The sequence below is a fragment of the Anopheles coluzzii genome, chromosome 3, assembly GCF_943734685.1.
Source record: "Anopheles coluzzii chromosome 3, AcolN3, whole genome shotgun sequence".
In the NCBI taxonomy this organism is placed as follows: domain Eukaryota; kingdom Metazoa; phylum Arthropoda; class Insecta; order Diptera; family Culicidae; genus Anopheles; species Anopheles coluzzii.
This window is the reverse complement of record NC_064671.1, coordinates 27,284,548-27,304,206: the sequence shown is the minus strand read 5'-3', so window position 1 is coordinate 27,304,206 and position 19,659 is coordinate 27,284,548. Positions and strand designations below refer to the sequence as shown.

The 19,659-nt window shown below is 46.9% G+C and overlaps 1 protein-coding gene across 5 annotated transcripts in view; it reads right to left on the bottom strand.

Moving 5' to 3' along the window:
- The window catches only part of LOC120956626 (protein bark beetle), a 29,132-nt gene that overhangs the window by 2,126 nt on the left and 7,347 nt on the right, over window positions 1-19,659 (bottom strand). For 4 of the 5 annotated variants that reach the window (XM_040378251.2, XM_049609638.1, XM_040378252.2 and 1 more), the window contains exons 2-10: window positions 17,139-18,034; window positions 8,640-8,815; window positions 2,341-8,576; window positions 2,065-2,276; window positions 1,646-2,001; window positions 1,451-1,576; window positions 1,106-1,129; window positions 477-945; window positions 185-406 (exon numbers count right to left, since the gene is read on the bottom strand). In XM_040378251.2, coding sequence (XP_040234185.2) covers window positions 185-406; window positions 477-945; window positions 1,106-1,129; window positions 1,451-1,576; window positions 1,646-2,001; window positions 2,065-2,276; window positions 2,341-8,576; window positions 8,640-8,815; window positions 17,139-17,657 — 8,340 coding nt within the window. In that variant the 5' untranslated portion in view covers window positions 17,658-18,034. The remainder of the gene's footprint in view (window positions 1-184; window positions 407-476; window positions 946-1,105; window positions 1,130-1,450; window positions 1,577-1,645; window positions 2,002-2,064; window positions 2,277-2,340; window positions 8,577-8,639; window positions 8,816-17,138; window positions 18,035-19,659) is intronic. The other variant, XM_040378255.2, reaches the window with a different exon arrangement.

Sequence of the window (19,659 nt, the reverse complement as noted above, 5' to 3'; positions counted from 1 at the left end):
CAAAACCATTCACTTACGACAAACGTTAAACTGCTGTTGGCTGCGCCACCGTTTGAGCAAAAACAAAAATGAGTTTAGTGATATAAATTAGCATTCTTAGACGTCACCACACCGATCATAAATTGTCTTTAAGTAGCTGATCATCTCTCCAACACCACTCCCGGTTCTATAAATCACTACTTACATAATTTCTTCTGCGAAGCGACCCCTGCGGATCAATACTGTTCAGGCTGCGCATGCTCTGGCGGATGCTGTTGCGTCGCTGCAGCCGTTGCGCCTGGCGGTAGCGTGACTTCTGGCACCAGCAAACACACACGATGCAGATCAGCACAATGACCAGCGCCAGCGCGACAATGATTCCGATCACCTCGATGCTAGCCGTCCAGTGCAGTGGATCAATCTCCACCTGGAAAGCGAGAGGAAGAGTTAGCTTTGGATGCCTTTTTGCTTAAACTCTGCTGCCATCCCATCCCTACCTTTGGATCGATTTCGCACAGGAACGCGTGCCGATTGTGACACTCCTCCACCTCGACGCTCTGGTACAGGAAGGAGGTGCAGCGATCGATATAGTTCGCATCCTGCACCCAAACCCGCTCATAGTTGCGCAGATAGCGTGACTGCTGCTCGATAAACATCCACAGCGCGTTGGCATCGCCACTGATGAACGGCAGCGAGGCATTGTCCGATCGGCAGAAGTCACGCGCCTCCCGGAAGCTCATCGGTGCACCGACGTACATGTAGCAGGTATCGATGAGCAGTGTCCAGCCGGGCGGGCACTTCCCGTCCAGCACCGTCAGATTGTTCATGTGCAGCGGCAGGAAGGACACCTCCAGCAGCTGCGGATCGTCGAAGCGATCGCGGATGCGCGAACTAACCGCGAGCGTTTCGTTGTAGCTCCAGTAGTTGTGCCGGGCGTCGATTTTCGTCTTCCACACGTCCAGCGTGCTGTTGGGAAGGGTGCAGCAAAGCGTTTAGTAATTGGGATTTGGATTAATTTACATCTAAATACACACACGATTGCTAAGAAACTATGGAGTAAGCGAGCCAACACCAATGTGCGAATGAGCGAAACAAAAAACAGTAAATATACACAACTGCACCTTACCTATTCCAGTACTGGAAGACAATTCTGCCAGGGCGCACGATTGACGCACGGTTAGCGCAGAGTTGCAGCAGTTGCAGGAGTAGTTGGGAGGTTTTGTTTTTTTTAGAAAAATACAGACAGGGAAGGAGTAAGAGAAATAACGATCATCAAAATAGCATGCAAATTTGGAACAAATAAATAAAAACAAACAAACGCCAAAACTGAGACACTTCCGGCTTGCTAGTGCATCGCATCGGTATACCGCTACTACTTACTACTCCTCTCTATCTCACAATTGTTTCTGGCTACTCTGGTTAGTTGGGTTTGAGGTCAGTTTTGGGCGTAGTGGACTGGCCTATTACTTACATCGAACGATTGACGGTGATAATTTCGTAGTCGTTGTCCGGGTTGGCGAAAATATTGTCCACGTAATGCTGCCCGGCCGTACCGGCGACGATCGTTGCCCGTCCTTCCCAATCGGTGGCCACGTTACTAAAAAAAAGGGAGAATATTTTGTCAGTACTCATCCGCAAAGCATCTTATTGGATTTGTTTCACTCACTCATAAAATCCGTTGTGTGTCGTCGTTTGGTAGATGGGTAGCCGCACACGATCGAACCCGGACACCTGCACGATCCGCAGTCCCCTGTTCCGGTGCACGTAGTTGTAGGTGAAGTTGGAGACGACCTGGCGCAGCACCACCACATCCCGGAAGGTGGCATCGTTCTGTGTGATGTAGTTGTTGTGTATGATCACCTCCTGGTAAGGGGAGGACTGCCGTCCATCGACGTAGATCGCCGGTCGGTTGCGGTTGCGGGCGAACAGGTTGTGATGGATCCAGCCACGCAGCGATGTAGCTGAGCCGCGAGAATCGGCCCGAATGGAGAGACCTCCTTGATTGGCTTGGATTAGATTGTTCTGAAAAAAAAGAAGTCATCCATTAGTGCCTCGGAGAAATAAATGGCGTTGAAGAGGACCTACCCTGAAATGTAATGATTGCATGTTCTGAACATCGATCCTGATGGCAGACTCGCAAGAAGAGAAGTTCCCGTACAGCTGTCGACAGTTGTTCATGATTCGGTTCCGTTCCAGAGTCAGTATTGGGGACACCTCACCAACGGACGTGTACTGCAGCGCACCACCGACACAGCCCTGTATCTCCGTGTTGGAAATGTTGTGCTGTGCGTCACGATCTGTAAGAAGAAGTAAGGCGGTTTACTAACATTATCCAAATGATCTTAAGAAGGCTCTACTTACTGAATCCAATGGCTGAAATTGGAAGCGTTACCACCTCCGCAATGAATCCATGCCGTGCCGGTGCTCCACTAGCAATTAGCCGCACGCTCAAGGCTGGTTCCCTCGTGCGGAACAGTCGCTTCTGATTGTCCGAATCCGCATCGACCGTCCCTATAATGCGTGCAGACACATTATAGATATCACCATCCATCAGCTGGATCATGTCCCGCCGTCCATACTCCTTCGAGTGGTTGAACAGATTGGACTGCAGCAACCGAAAGCCTAGCGGCTTCACCCGGTACGCACTCTTGAAGATCTTCACACAATTAACTGGATTGTTATCATACTTGTAGTACACCAGCACGCGCTCCTCGAGCGTAATTTCCTTGTTCGTGTCGCAGATGTCCACCAGCGAGAACAGATTGTACGGCAGATCGAGATCCTTCAGCGGGCTGTAGCTCGATTCGTCACTCTCGCGACCCTCACCCGTCAGCGAAATCGCATTGATGCCCTGTCCGAGGCTGCGCAAGATCTGTAGATGGTTCAGATGGATCGCATTGGTCGGCGAGATCAGATTCACGCCGTGATGTGCACTGTCCCTGATGGAAACCGAGCTGATGCTGGGGTTCTTGGCGATCGTTTGAACCGCCGGTGACTTCTCACCGTGCAGCAGTCCCGCTCGCTGGATGCGCACAAAGTCCATCACGCTCTCGACTGGCCGTGCTGTCGTGTGGGTGTGCGTATCGTGTAGACGATGTTCGTACATGCTCGCTTCGAAATCTTGATTGGCGAAGCGTACTCCTCCCCAGTAGTTGCGCTGCTCAGACTCCCCATTGCAGCTGATGAAGACAAACTCTGAATCCCACTGGCATTCGTGACGTCGGCCGTAAAGCTGACCGTTTAACCGCTCGGGACACTCCTCGAGTCGCAGCTCATCGCCGTGACACTCCATCGGTTCCACCCACGACCAGATGCGGGTCAGTGAGTTCGTGTGGAACTCAATCCTCCGATCGTGCCCGAAGAATACATCCAGCGGATCGTATCCAAGCTCTCGACAGACGACCTGTGCATTGCGCTCCGTAAACCGCCGATCACAGATCGGAATCCATTGCAGTGTGGTGTGATTATAGTACTCCAGGAAGCCTTCCTTTGCCCGCTCGCTTTCGCCCTCACCTTGTGAGCAGTTCCGGTTGGTGCAGAGACGGATCGAATCGTAGTTGACCATGTTCTCCAACGATCGTTCCACACGGTGCATTCCTTCCGAGGCACTTTCGATTGGTTTCATCACAATTTCTGCATCACTGGTACCACGGGCTAGCAGTGTTCCAAGCACCAGAATACCCACATTTGGTGCAAACTCCATCACAACACCTGGGAAGATGCTTAACGTCACCCCGGGCATAACGGTAATGTCCGAGCGAATGACATACGGCAACTCCCGCCGGAAGATCGACAGATCCTCCAAAATTCGACCACCAAGCGCATTCAAATCGACCGGCGGACTCGGACCCTCGCTCACCGACACACTACCATCGATGATGTCTTCGATTAGGTACGGCCGGTACAGTGCCTCCGCGTGATTGTTCCAATCGTCAAAGTCAAAGATCCGCCTGCGAATGTGCAACTCGTCCGCGCTACCCCACCAATTCTCGCGAGCATCTAAATAGTTCCTCAACCGGGCCGACTTCACGCCCGCAATCAAATCGTAATCCTGCTGATTGTTCGAGATCACATTGCGATAGATCTGTACCTTCTGCACTCCTCCAAACCCGATCACACACGTCGGATCATTCGCATTGTTACGTTCGCCCCGGATGAAGTTGCGCATTGAGGACCGTGTGTCCTTCAGCTCCTCGTTGCTTTCTATCTGATTGAATGCCAACAGGGCCGGTATCTCGCCCAGAATCTCGCTCTGACTGTCCGACCGGAACTCCACCATATAGCTGCCATAGTTTCTCGTGATCCGATTGTTATCAATCCTCATCTTCTTCTCCATCCCCCGGAATCCGATCACACCCTGCGCACACACGTTCTCCGTAAAGATGTTCGACGAGATGTTAACCGCCGCATAATGGCCATCGATCAGGATCCCAAACTTCCGATTGCGGGCCCACGTATCATTGCCCAGAAACACGGAATGCGTAAAGTTTTCGTTGTACTGCCACACATAAGGTAGGCTGAGTTCCAACCCACCGTACGAGTTGCTCTCGACCGTCGTGTCCTGCAGCACGTAGTGGAACAGATTGTTGGACGAGCGCAAATCCTTCGAGAATTGCCGTATGCCACGCCCATTGTCTCGCACCAGACTGTTGTTGATGTGTACCGTTATCTCGGAAATGTTGCTAACGTGCGCATCCCAGAACGGTGAATGGATAAACACGGCCTCCTCCCGGTTGTGACTGATCTCGCAGTTGATTAGCTTGATCGATTCGTTTGCCTTTCGGAGATACAGTTCGCCCGACTCGCCCAGATAGCGATTGTAGTACGTGCCCGTAATACCGCGGAAGTTGCGCTGTATCTTCGTAGACGTTATCTGAAGCGTTGGAACCGGGCCACGCACAATGCGGTTGTAAATGTTCTGTATCGGCGCTTGGATCGAGCGAAGCACTAAAACGGCACCACCGAGCGCGTTCGTACCGCTGCGATACTGCAAGATCGCACCGTAGCTGCTCGTCGTCAGCGGGAACACCGAAAGATCACGCTTCACCTGCCAGATGTCCGACTCGGTACTGCCCGTGAGCGAATCGTGTATCCAAATGTTCTCCGTCGATCGATTCTCGATCGGGTTCAGCAGCTGAACGCCGATTACGTACCCCGGCTGACACTGGATGATGATCTTCCGTTCGACCGGTTCGCTCGTGCGTACCGGCGTGGTAATCAGATGCTTGATCTGCCACTGGTCGATGTCGATGTTGGTGGTGCCACCTTCCGGCACTAGGATCGGCCGATAGTCCGAATCGTCCACATTAAAGTCGGGCACCATATTAAACCAGCTAGTGATTTCTCGCTGCTCCAGCGACGACACCACCTGATCGTGATTGATACCCGACCCGCGGTTGTCCTTGATGATGCTACCCTGCACCTTGAGGCCGAGCTGCTTGATGCTGATCCCGTTGCCACGGTTGGCGGAAAATTCCGAATTCTTCACATTGTTAACCGACGATCCGGCGTAGATGTCGGAGTAGATGATGCCCAGCCCATCTTGGAGGTTCTCCACTACGCGCACACTGTCCAGATTGTGGCGAGCCAGATCCATCTGCAGTGCCGGTTTGAACGTGTTGGTCACGTAATCGAACAGACCAGCCTTCTCGATCGTAACGTACTGCAGGTCCGCCCGTTCTGCCAGCACACCGAACCGAAGACCAGCCCAGGCACCTTCGTAGCATCGTACGCCGACGTCATTCTCATGTCCGCACGAGTTCTCAAAGTCACCTTGTGATGCACGCTCGGCACGACACTTTGTAATGTCGATATCATGCTCGGTACAGCGTACATTCGACAGTAGAACATCTTCCGTCGTACCAGCACCAGGAACTTCGGAGCGTTGTAATCTCCAATCCATCGGATTTAACGCCAATCCAAGCTGATGACAAACCAATGCCGCATTTGTGATGGTCCACCCGTAGTCACACACCGTACCCCAGACACCCTCGGTGTACACCTGCAACCGACCTTCGTGGTCGTTAGCACCACCGACGAGTCGGACGGGGACTTTCGGAGTTTGTGGTTCGTGCGGTACCTTTTCCACGATCGATTCCGTCTCGATATCCATCGCAAACTCTTGATCATCTACGATCGCTTCGGTCGTTTCATTCTCCAGCATTACCGCTTCTCGCTTCAGCGTGAACAGAATATCGTCTGGAGCGCGTCCTCTAGCTTCCAGTTTTCCTGTCACCATCATACCGACGCTCGGTGCAAAGTTCAGGATTACTCCCGAGTTTAGGATCAACTTTCCACCAGGTCTCACATTAATGTCCCGCTCCACCGTGTAACTCCCTGCGGGCAGTATCTCCTGCCCATCAACTTCACCTCCAATCCGCTCGCTGCCCTCCTTGTGGAAGAATGGGACAAACTTTTGATACTGTGCGATCGTCTGCGTGCCCGGGTTGGAGTGGTGTAACAGATACGGGAAATACTCAATCTTTGCCAGATCATACCGATCCTTCCGATGGAACAGCCGGTCGTAGATCTTTTCCTCGTCCTGATTGCCTAGCCAATTGTACGTCACGTTCAGTGCCTTGCTCTGGTCGGACAGCTGCGAACCGACCTCGTACCGGGACTCCTGGTTAGAGATGATGTTCCGGAACACGTCTACATTGTTGGAGGAAATTACCACCGGTGCGGCAACGCGCGATCGTGGATTCAATCGTCCCTCTCCTCCAAGTCCTTCGCCTTCATCTTCCAACGGTCCGAACGCTTCCTTAACGCGATTTCCCTTCACAAAGTTGCGCGTAAACAGCATCCACTGCGTTTTGCTGTCCGTGTTCGGTGACAACCCCAACGATGCCACGTAGATGCCCTCATTATTCATAAAGTGATTGTGCTGCACGATCAACCGCACCGGTAACGGTCGGAACTCCTCCAGTGGTTTGTTGCGCGTCAGCAGTGCACCGTATTGTCCGCGGGTGAAATGATTGAACTCTATTCTACCGTCCAGGTTCAGGATCGGGTTAAGCACGACCGCAATGCGCTGAGAGTGCTCGAAGTTGTTATGTCCTATCTGCAACCTCATCCGTCTTCCGTCCGGCGTTTCAAACCAGCAAGACTGTATGTCTACCGCATCACTCGCACTGTCGTTGAACAGATTCCCCGTCACGTTCACCCAAGAATCTCCGCAGAAGTTACCGTGAAGCACCCCAATCTCCAGATTGCGCACGATGTGCGAGTACTCGATCGTAGTCGTTTGATTGAACTCCAAAAATTCGCGCCTTTCCTTCGTCGTTTGATTAAGCCACACAGCAAACCCATGCCCGCGGTTCGATTCAATAGTGCTGCGCGAAACGTTCCTATTGCCACCGTAGTACGTGATGTTAATGCCATCGCCTTGATTGTAGTTGATCGTTGAGTGCGTTACGTTAACATCACCGGCACCGCTCGTAACGTGCAGCCCAGCCGCATGCCGATTGTTGCTGATCGTCGTCTCGTGCACATGCACCTGGGATCTTAAATTATCCACCGCAATGCCACGCCCACCATTATCTACGATCGTACCCTGCGTTACGTTCAAATCGTACGCCTTCGTGACGCCAGACGTTACACGGAAGTGCGCCAGCACAGCCGATCTGGGCTCAGCCCGCAGCTTGATGAACAGCTTTTCCCGCGTGCTGGTAACACTCTGCGGGCGCGTTTGATTCCTCACATCCCACGAAGCCAGCAACCGATCACTTTCCGACATCCCATCGTACACCGAGATCTGGGCGGACTCGTTCCGGGCCAGCTCGAAGTACACGAAGTGCATCGTCAGCACGTACCCGTACGCGGTTTCGAACGACCGGGCGCACTCCTTCGCCGACAGTGCGAACGGTGACTGCTCGAAGGACAGTTGCAGCGGATAGATCTGCCACGCCGTTGAGGTGAGCGTACAGAAATCAAACACCTTGCTACGATCGGTCCGTTCGTCGGCGCGCAAATCGTGCCCCACGTACCGTATACCGTCCGCACCATTCTCCGCCACCGTAACACCCTCCAGATGCGCCGATCCGTAGCTTGAGTTCATGAAGATACCGAATCCACGGCTCCGGCGTACCGTTACATTGCGGAAGCTGAAGGCAGCATCGTGACGCGTCACATTGATCCCGGTGTAGGACGAGTGATCGATCGTGACAAACTCCAGTACCGGCGGGACACCCATCACACTGATCGCTGCTTCGGCCGATCCTCCACGGCCCGTGCCAGCACGCACAATGTCCACATGCCGCAGCTGGGACAGGGAAATGGAATCGTACAGCACGTGATTGTAGGACAGCGTCTCTTTGCTTTCGGCATTCTCGAACTTCAGCCCGCGCCAGTGAGGCGTCACCTGATCAAACAGTGGCAAACACTGCACACCAATGTCACTGTGGTAGTCACAAACGCCCGATCCGACCTGCCTCGACGGCCAGGCACAATCGAAGAGCGAACCTTCCGTACCGAGACAGCGAGGCTCCTCGTACAGTAGGCGCGGTTCGTAGTTGGCAATGCGGTCCATCCAGTTCCAGAAGCGACCGCCCTTGAAGCCCAGCTGCCGGCAGGTCGTTTCATAGTCCGCAATGGTCCAGCTAAAATGAAGAACATTGCAATGAGGATCTTGCATCTGTTGTGGATAAATGAAAGGAACTTACTTCTTGGAGTTTGAACAAACGGATCGCCATTTGCCGTTGTTGAGCAGCTGCAGACGTCCAGCGAGTGGGCTTGGACCATCGACCAATCTCACGCCGGCTTCCCTGGGATCGGAGGGCACATCCTTGTAGCCCGTGTTGGGCATTGTGGTGAGTGTAATTTTATTCTCCGCATTACCCTGTGGAACAAGACCGCAAAGCACCAATTAGTATTGTTCATTTTCATTATTTTACTGAAAAAAGGAACAGCCTTTTGTGGTCGAAAAGAAAGAATTATTCCATAAAAGTCTACTGTAGTCACAACACCGTCACGAGCATTTGTTTGTAAAGTGTGAATAAATGTCCCTCTGTACCTTTTTTTATTTGCACGATGAACATAATTATATGTCTGACCGACATACAAACGCAATTAGAACTCACTGAACATACAAAACAATGTGTTGGAAAGGTTGGAGCAAAAAAAAAAAACAAAAATAATGCAAAACGGGCATCGAATTAAATATGCCTTACATCGTTCCTTTTTTATTCCTATTTTACCCAACACAAACACCTGCAACACCCCCTTTCGCCATTTCTTTTTCATTTGATGCGCGCCAGTATGAGTCAGTTCCGTTTGCGCACAAACGAGTAGGGGGTTGCGCGTTTGCCGATCATAATGCGCACTGCCACCATCGTCACGCGTCGCGCGCTCACGCAGTTGCATAATGAAAACGGGCAAATTATTGTGCTTCGAATGCAAAAAAAAACCATAAACAGACGATGGTTCCGTTGCCATTCAGGTTGAAAGGGTGTCAGAAACGGTACTGGTCAGTGTGAGCTACACCGTTGGGAATGCCGGTGTCTGAAAATTAAGGGGAATCAGTTTTGTGATGAGACAGGAAGAGAGTAGAACTTTTAAGAGTATTATGATTTTATCAATAATTGTTGTAAAACAGATCTGTTCTAGGGAGGTGTAATTAAATTCATAAATTATGATGTACTAAACAAATCCAAAAAAAAAATAATAATCATTATTCCGATGTTTGAGGTAAAATTATAAAAGAATAAATTATAAAACTTAACATACCCAATGTATATAACGTTTTATAAAGTAAAGAACCACCCAACTTTTAAAGATTATGATGAAGATCTTTGTAATGATTTTTTTATTATTATTATTTTATTTCAATAAACACAAACAAACAAAACACAAACAAATACTCCTACCACTGTAATTACTGCAGCAACTGAAATTCAAACCAAAAAGAAAGTCTACTAGCGAAATCTCTGCCCCCGCTTAGGACATAAACAAGTTTGTTAACAAGCTTTTTAGCTGTTCGCTAAAGCTGCCTGAATAATTGCAACTCACACCTTCCCCTGCCCATAATGCATATAAGCTACTGTTTATGTTGCACCATCCCCTACCACGTAGCTGCAATCGGATACTAATTTTCACTCTCAAACCTTCAGCCGTAGGAAAATCCCTCCCTCCATGTAGAGTGGTACATGGAGCCGCAGACAGCACATTCCGAACAATTCTATTACCAACGTGCTTCTCATCGGTTCGGTTCGAATTGCGGCGTCTCGGCGGCGCACCAAACACGGCTCTCTGCGGCACACAAGCGCGTTAATGTAGGTCAGTGGAGAACGCTGTAAAACGATACCACCGTAAAACGTATTCAGGCGCCATGCTGCCGCAAATGGTGTATGTTGTTGTGTATGTTGCCCCTTTCGCTGAGGTGCTTCACATCTCTCGGCAAACGGGTCGTTTGGCAAGTACATATAGTCGGCGTGCAGAGCTTTAACCGCTTCAGACAGAAGTTTTTTGTTGGCATGAGAATAGTGCGGCTTCGCTGTATGTTTTGGGTAACAGTACCTTTCTCGCTTTTTGTTTAACCGTGTTTCGTTTTGTGTTTTGCCACTACCGCAAACTATTTAACCATTTAAGTGTGAAAGATCAAGAACTATTAGGCAAGCCACAGAACGAAGATCCGCCTTTATGGGCATCACGCAAGCAAAAAGCGGTAGAGGAATTTGGGGCAAGTGTGCCATACGGGGCAAGAGTGCCACCAAGCATTTTTCCTTAAAAACTTTAGTTTAATGATCAATTGTGTATACAGCTGGTTGCTTTCCAATGACAAGGTATACTGAGCTGAATTTCATATTGACCAATCGAAATTTCCCATTGTTTTGAACTGATTTATGTTGAGTTTCAAAATTGAGCAGAATAATATAATTTTTTCATCCAACCAAATAAGCTCTCAAAAATCATGCGAACAATCAACCGAGAAAATATTTACACCACCGTATAGCTGAGAAACGTGAAATTTTTTGTGGGGTTAGTTGAAAAAAACTTTCTTTTTGGCACTGAAAAATTCAATTTCAAAAAAGTTACAACTTTTGGGGCAAAAGAGCCATCTCTATTTGGGGCAAGTGTGCCACCATCTTTCATAGGCGCGAGCTGTCAAAAATGTAAACATTGTTGTAGCGTTCAGTGGTATGGTCCGCTTTTACGAGCGGATTCTACTCCGGAAAAACAGACCAGCAGCAACCCATATTGCGATACAGTTTGTGATGAAAAGGGGTTCATTGGTGACTCAAGACATGTAGGAATACATACACTAGTGGTACAAACGTAATTATTTCCAACTATGAAAGAAATACGGTTATTTTAACCAGGTGGCACTCTTGCCCCATAGCCCAAAAAACAACGTCTTTTTGGACCCTTTTTAAAACGCTTCAAAAACTATGTTGTCTGCACTTTTTTCAAGCGAAATTCATTTATAAGTGAGGAAATAGATGTAAAATGGTTATGAGATTGAAATCGGCTTTTGAATAACACGTTTTAGTGAGTTATAACTTGAAATGCTTAAGGTGGCACACTTGCCCCAAATTCCGCTACATTTATTGCATGCCGTATACCGAACGGAGGAAACCGGGAGGCAATTGTTTTTTTTGTTGTGTAAATGCTGGTACGACGGTGAATTATTTGTGGAGATTTTTTACCCCCATTACCTTACGTGTTACGCGAACCAAGCTGAAGGGGGCGGCATATGCGTTGCGCTCAACCAGCATAATGACTTGGCTATGATTGTTTCCAATTTAGCGTGTAATGATAAACCCTGCTCGCTGTTTCTCATTAAAAAATAGCAAAAAAAAAGCATGTACAAGGAAAGGGAAAAGATAAAAAAAACAGAGGCCAAATGGGTTAAATTGGTATGATCAGTTTGCTCGCATATCACAGAAAAGACAAATGAGAACCCATCAATCACGAGCAGGGATATCTCTACAGGGAAAAAGAGAAATAGAAAGCCTATCCAATTATTTATAAGAAATATGTTAAATCCCACAAAACAAATGTAATTTGAAACGTTCATTTCTGCTTTCTTTCAGCATGATGTTGTAGCTTAAAACATATAGTACAAAGCGGCATGTTTTTTTTTCACTACAAAAAACCACAATCTCACAGTAGGGACGCCAATAAACCTTACTGACATGCATACATTAGCCATCAGACGTAGCAGAATGCACACAAACACTCTATAGCAAAGCAGCTTCAAGTGCTGCAACAGGTGGCACATCCGGCGGAAAACCTGTATTTATGCTACAAAGCACACGCACTCGCACCTAAAAACCGGTTCTCCGCTTAGAGAGCGGTTTTGCGTCGGCTCTAATGCAATACAAATGCTGCCTGTGGCTGGTGTGTTAGTGTAGTGACACAGACATTGAGCATAAATATGCATCGAATCCATATGGCGCCATGCATCCATGTCACGACGGAATAGAATGCAGTAAGGCGGTGACGTTTAGGAGTGGGAAAACAAACTAACCTACTTGTATAAGAGAAGATAGAGAGAAGGATTTGAAAGAGAGACTCAAATCATATTCAACATCTTCACAACTACTACTAAAACCTCCTGCGCGAGATTAGATTACCACAAAACTGAGCTTTTTCCACGAAATGAAGCAATGAATCATCACACATAGTACACACTGTGTAGTGTGCACCATCATTCATTCAAACAAACTTCAACAGCCACTTGTTTTGGGTGTGGAGGGATGAATCATGGCATCTCCTCACTGCGGATGACTAACGCTGACCCGATGACGATCATTTCCGCTGCGAAGGTGTTCGAACTAATAGCTCCATTGACTGGTCCGCCTATGGAACGATCAGCCTGACTAGGCTAACGCCTAATTGACCTGAACGGACAGTCACCAGAATCAGCTGTCTTATGGGGCTTATGGAGCTTTATTGTAGTACGATTGTCAATTTTCCGTTTCGAATGATGATGTGTTTATGGCACCGTGTTCGCAGCCAAACCCGCTTCAATGGGTCGTTTTATTCGGAGGCACGCGAGTTACGCACCAGTGATCATCATCTGTTGCCCATTTTTTATGTAGTTAATGCACAATCGTGGTAGCCAAATGTCTGGCGATGGTGAACCTCAGGTGAACAACCTCCGCACGATGGGGCGTCATCACCTGTCTGGCAAAGAGGTGCAGTTCAGTGCTGCGGTCCGCTGCAGGAACAGGTCAAAATGCGGGGGGGTGCAATTTGGAAAACAATGGTTTGTGAACGAGAAACAACTGCAAAATGGACTATACTTTTCCCATTGTGTTTGCTTTTTGGGAGGTAAAAAAACAGTCTTTATGTGCCTTTTCCTCTCTTGAATGTTCCGCACAAACATCCGCCAAAACAGTGAGAATTAAAGTGAAAAATATGCACCGCATTTGCCAGAGAAAGAGGAAAAGGTTTCGATCTTAATTAACGACCCTTGACCATTGTGAACCTCGTTGGATATAATTAAGCAACCGGTTTGCCCTTTTATCTCGCTTCGTGTAACCACAGCAACAGGCAATTAGATGACCATTTCGTTGCATACTACGCCCCATTTGATAAGCCCTACAGAGCGACGCCTTCAATGAATTCAATCATCTGTCTGTCTTCTCCAAGAATCTGTTCCCGTGCTGTTCCTGATCGTTGTCGTCGTCGTCGTCGTCTGCGTGTGATCATCCCCCTTGTCGATCGACGAATTAGCTGGCATTGCTGCCACACACCCTCGGAAAGGTCGCGCGATAGGGGTTAATTGATTAACAGCGGCTATTGCACGAACTTCCATTTACTACTACGACTACGGCAAGGCGTAAACACTGGACATTTTTATGAATGAAAATCCAAACCCTCACCTATCGTGTGTGAACAAGTGTGTCATTTACTCAGGCATGAACGAACCGCTGTTACTGGACAGGAAACGGGCTTCCATAAAGCGATGGTACTATACTTTATAGCGTCGTGTAGAGTTTATTTATAGATTTTTCAAATAAATACACTTCAACAAATTACATAATTTTGCACAATTTACCCCCAACCGCTTCTTCCCGAAAGAATGGAACAATGCTCCAAGGGTAATCATGGTTACCAAATCTTGTCAGCTGGCAATCGAAAGCGAGCGTACGAAAAAGCTTGTGCGCACTTTCCTTTACGCTCGTGATCTTCGCAACAGCCACCAAGCCAGCCGCACAAACTCTCATTCGCGATTACGACGATCAGAAAGAAAGAGGGCAAAAAATGCGCGAAAAATCGACACCGGCTGGCTCGCTGGTGAAGGTTTTAAGCCCCTGCGGGGCATTGTTTCCGCGGTAGCACAGCATAAATCGACCGCGGAGAAGTTCGCACTTAATCACGGTTGTTTTTTTTTCGCTTTGCAGTAGATTAAATTTCACACACCAGATGTGAAACGCGGAAGCGCTGGTTAATGTAGTTCGATTTTACTGTACAAAAAGCTTTTTAGATGATGTTGAAAAGCGAGCTTCAATTTGAATTTCATTAGATAATAAAAATGAGTAAAAGTTTTGTTAATTGCTAGCTTTTCTAATAAAAAAATGTTGTTCAAAGTATTAAATAAGTTTAATAATAACTTATGGAAAGAAATAAAAGCTTCTACTTAAATTTTTGTATGTAGTTTACTCATGTTTTATAAGACAGACAGTTGCTTTTATAATGTACCTTAAATTGTGTGAAAAAAACTGCAATTTTATTATTTCTTTTTTTTGCTCCATTTCATCATTAAATTTAATTCTGAAAATAACACATGTAAATAACACACCCTACAAGTGATTCTCTTATAACAAAAGATATTGGTGTCGCTATATGAAAGTGTTGCGCTTCCTTCAAAGGATAGCACTCGATTACCGCCAACAATTACTTAACCCCAAGGGTTAACCGGGTGGACCATTTTTAATCTAATAATCACCACCGCCACAGTAAGAGATCACATTTCTGTCCTCCATCCACAGAGGAACGAAAGTTTCGCAAGAAGCACATCTGTTTTTTTAATATGATATCGTGTTTGTGTTGCTGTGCGCGTGCTGGATGCGAACGAATGCGAACGAACTCGCCTGTAAGTCATCTTCCAGCCAGGGGCTAATTAATTAATTTTATAATTCCGAATTCATTTACCCCGCGTACATCACTCCACCGTTTTACGAGCAAACTCCATGAGGAAGTCGTCAGACAATACCCGAAGATAGCTCGCATTTGAAGCAATGGATTGTTTTGTTACTTGGTACGCACGTGCCTGCTCGCTGGGCAGAGTGTGAATAATTTCATGCTTTGCTTCGTGCGCAGAACTCTACAGCGATGGAATCGTAAGGCACTTGTCTCAACGTTGAAGTGAAATTGTACCAGAATTTACGAATGTTTCCCCCCTCTGGTGATGTGATCGTTCCACAATGCTGGGAATCATTCATGGAACGTTGCCCGAAACGATCGTAATAGATGGACGTCTTTTTTTTTCGAGAGTTCTTCCATCGTCATCGTCTGAAACAGCCATAAACGCGCCTGCTCAAGAATGTTGAACTTTATTTTGACCGGCACAACACCGCGCCGTGCAAAATTGTGTGAACTGCGCGTCGTGTCACTGTGCCGGAAGCCCGCGCCGAAAGTGGATCGACGCGTGACGGTGAGCTGATTAACTGCACCACCGCCCACCGGCAAAGGAAATGGGGCATAGGGTTTTCGGTAGGGATGAGTGACTGCACACCGTTGGTGCACAGTTCCGAAACCACCTGGCCGTATTCTAGCCCCTGAGGTGACATAAATTCTGTTTACGCTGCAGTGATTTTCTGGAGAACTGAATTGGATCATACATTTTAATGATCATGAGGTAAGAGTATGTTAGGGAATGGGTTTTCCCTAGAATTGTAATGTAAGGTTCAATGATATTGTGCAAAGTAGCTTGAATTAAGTTAAATCAATGTCAATTCTTATAAACAGATACTGCTTATAAAGATCGCTTAGGACGGTGGTTTTCAACCAACTTAGCAGTAAAAGACCGTAGAACTCAATAGGGCATCCTTTCTATGAAAAAGTCATATCAAGAAAGCAAATCAAACATAACCTAACGACTTCGAGATTTGAGTTCAGTAGAAGATATTCCAGCAGCTCGATCAGACAGAATGAAAGTAAGAAAGGTTCGTTACAGTTCTTGGCTATATGGTTGAAATATATATAAATATCTAGGAATATGTTTTTCATCTCTATTTGCCGAATGTGGATGTTACTTATCCGGCGCTACAATCGCTTTGCGGTCTTGGCCTGCCTCAGGAGTGTCCGAAACCGCTGGATGTATACATAAACATATAGTATTTTGAACTCAAATAATCCAATCAAGTTATCAATTTCGTTGATATTACACGTGACAAACAAGTAATACAACTAGTCAGACAGTTTGGAGAAACAAGTTGTTGGATTTTTCAATATATCTATTGGTAATATTTGAAATATTTCTATTGGTAAGGATCGCCTTGGGAATCACTGGCTTAGAGTATCAAAGCCTTAGATGTGTCATGAAACTGCTACCAAACAATCCTCAGAACATGCTCAGAACATCCAAGAATTGTTCTGTAGTAACGAAAGCTAACCCACATTCTTCTGGTTTAATATACCAATCAAAGATGGAACTGATAACGTCGTATTGGAATAGATCAGTTCAACAATATTTGTACAGAACCATCGATGACGCATTTCGTGAACCTTTCCCTTTCCTTTCATTTGTCCGCTTTGCTACTTCTCGGATAAGGAAAAGTGGCACGTCCCACAGCAAAAAGGGCTTTATTTGCGTACAACCTGTTCGTTTGTTTGTGTGTAAATACGTACGAAAATCCTGATAAAGTGCTCGCAAGTTGTGAGCAATGAAAGGGACTGCATTCCGACCCTTCCTTATTCTATTTCGGGTAAGTTTAGCGATCGTATACGATAAAAAACGGAACATGTTTGTGTGTGAAGTCTCTGATAACATGCTCACTGTTGAGGAAGCACCCGAGGCTCCGTAATCAGAAAAGGTAAACGAAACAGGTGGAATTAATCAAACATTGCTCAACCGCCTCACCAAACGCAACGAGACGTGTGTACGAGCTTCCCACATAGCTCAGCGTCCCAGCGGTCCACGACTCAGTCAGCGATAAGCAGATAAGATAACAGAGGAAGAGCGTTGTGTTGAAAGGTTGATCGGCCCTTACCATTGCCACTACCGAGCCGCGCACCGTAATGCCGACCATCGGTGCAAAGTGGATCGTAACGCCGGCCTCGATGATGAGTCGCGCACGCCGTTCCACCTCCAGATCCGTCCGCATCGAGTACGGGCTTTCCGAGGCGCGGAGAATCTTCTCGCCCAGCACCACATCTCCGCCAATTTCGGTGTACCGTCCGCCCGGTCCGTCCACACCATTCTCGCCGTCTTGATAGTGTGAATCACCAACACCCATTCCCTCCCCGTCACTGTGGTCGGTTACGATGTGATTCGTGATGATTTCTTTACTACTCGGCGCTGGCACATGCTCCACATCCCGATCGGGATGATGCAGCTGGTCGCCGAAGTCATCCACATCCTCCACCTGACACTGACCCGGTAGCACAAGAACACTCGCGTATAGCACCAACAACAACACTGGCAGCAACTTGCCGATCATCATCGCCGATCGATATTTTAGACGATTTTTCCACTGTTTCACAGTCCGCGTGCGGCTGTGGCTCTTCATTTTGATGGGGGGTTGCGTATTGTGCACTCTATTCACCACTATCGCACTATCACACTATCGGCACACGCACATAGAGGCAACTGCGGTACCCTCTTTCAACTGCAAAAAGCGACGAGAAATGTAACACTGTTTCACCTGCGAGGTACGCAAAACACACCAACTATTGATTGAATACCCACTGAACAGGCCCTGCGCTCACTGGCAACATTCCCACGGGATTCGAGATCGCATCGCACTGGCACAACACCTGCTAACCTCACTGTAAGGCACAGAAAAGCACACTACCCTTGGAGCGTCGTCACTCCGGGAACACTCATCAAATCGTAATAATCAACACACACGCACACACCTGTATCCGTGTAGGGTGTGTTGGTGGCCTGGAAAGGAAAGAAAAGAGATGGAACAGAAATTAGAGACACACATAGATCTCGCATACACCGTTTCGATAACGTAGCAGTAGTAGTAGTAACAGTAGAACAACACGCGTTTAACCCCCCCCTTTGGTGGCACGATAAGTTGCGGCACAACCCTCTCTATTCCAGAGCACGATAAAGAAACAAACACACCCTGGGCTAGGCTATGGATTGCACGCGGACATACACCCCAAAACGGCGGCTCTCAATCGTGGATGTGTGCCACATTATGCGCCTGTGCTGGTGAGGTGTTGTTGGCTATGGTTATGATGCAAGACCGTGCCACTTCCATTACAACCAAAGCCTACCACCACCTTCAACACACATCAGCCAAGACGGGGTGAAGATGTAAAGCGTGTAGATCGGGAAAGCGAGTAAGAAATAACCAAAACCGGTTCACCGGTAAGATGCTGACGGTGAGGGTGAAAAGCGACCATATGAATCGTAGAAAAAACCAACATCAAGCTCCCTTTTACGGTACCCTTTGCTTTGCAGGGCGAAAGGTGTAATGAGTGAAGTGATTTCATAATTTACTCTCACCCGCGCCTACACCGGAAACCGGAATACCGGTAGCGCGCGGTGTTTACAGTATAAATTATATAGCTGTAAGATGTGAGAATGTGTGTGTTTTTTGTCAGATTTCTGATGAAGATGCAGATAGAAATGAATGCATTAAGGTACGGCGTAGGAAAAGCCAAATAAAGGATCCATTGAACGGATATTGCATTGTCATTATAATATATTAAGACCCTTCATTGACAGTGAAGATGAAACGTAAATGGATTAAATTATGAAGTTAATTGACTTATTTCACTGCAAGAACCCATAGGAAGTTCAATCCATGTTGAGTATTATTGTTTTCTCTAGCATGGAAGTGAAAATTCTATTTTTATACATGCAACGATCGTCTCATGCCAAGAATCCACCAATGGTGTAGAGACAGATGCCCCAGCTCTTACAACAATTGTCGTAGATCAATCCTTAAACGGATCGATATACGCTCTGGTGTGGATTAAACTAGGTTATAGAGAAAGACAGGGCGAATTCAATTAAATTGGACTGGATTCTAACCATGATCATGAGTTTATATGTTTGTTGTTGAGTTTTTATGTTTGTTTCTGACCTTTTGGAATGTTGCTGAATCTAGAGTTTACACTAGTAATAAGAGTAAATGATTAAAATCCTTACATTAGGTAAAACAGGTGCAGGTTCTTAAAACATACAGGTAACGTCAAAACGACAAATAGACCTAAGTATTATCGATCACCTGGTGCATTCAATAATCTGAATGTTTAAAGTAATGGTTCAATCCCACTCATACAAAATGACAAACATTTATGTTTGGTAACTTAGACAAGTCCATAATGATATCGAACTTGGATTTTGACCAAATTTTCCATTAAAAGAAGAAAAACGTTGGAGAACCTTAATAGGTCTGGCGTGATCTGCTCATATTTTCCATTGAAAGACGGAGTGAACATCTGTCATTGTTAAAATAATTGGTAAGATCCTTAAAAAACTGAGACTACTACTAGTGCTGCCTAAGATACAGAATGAACTCCAAAAGATTTATTGAACCTTTTAAAAGT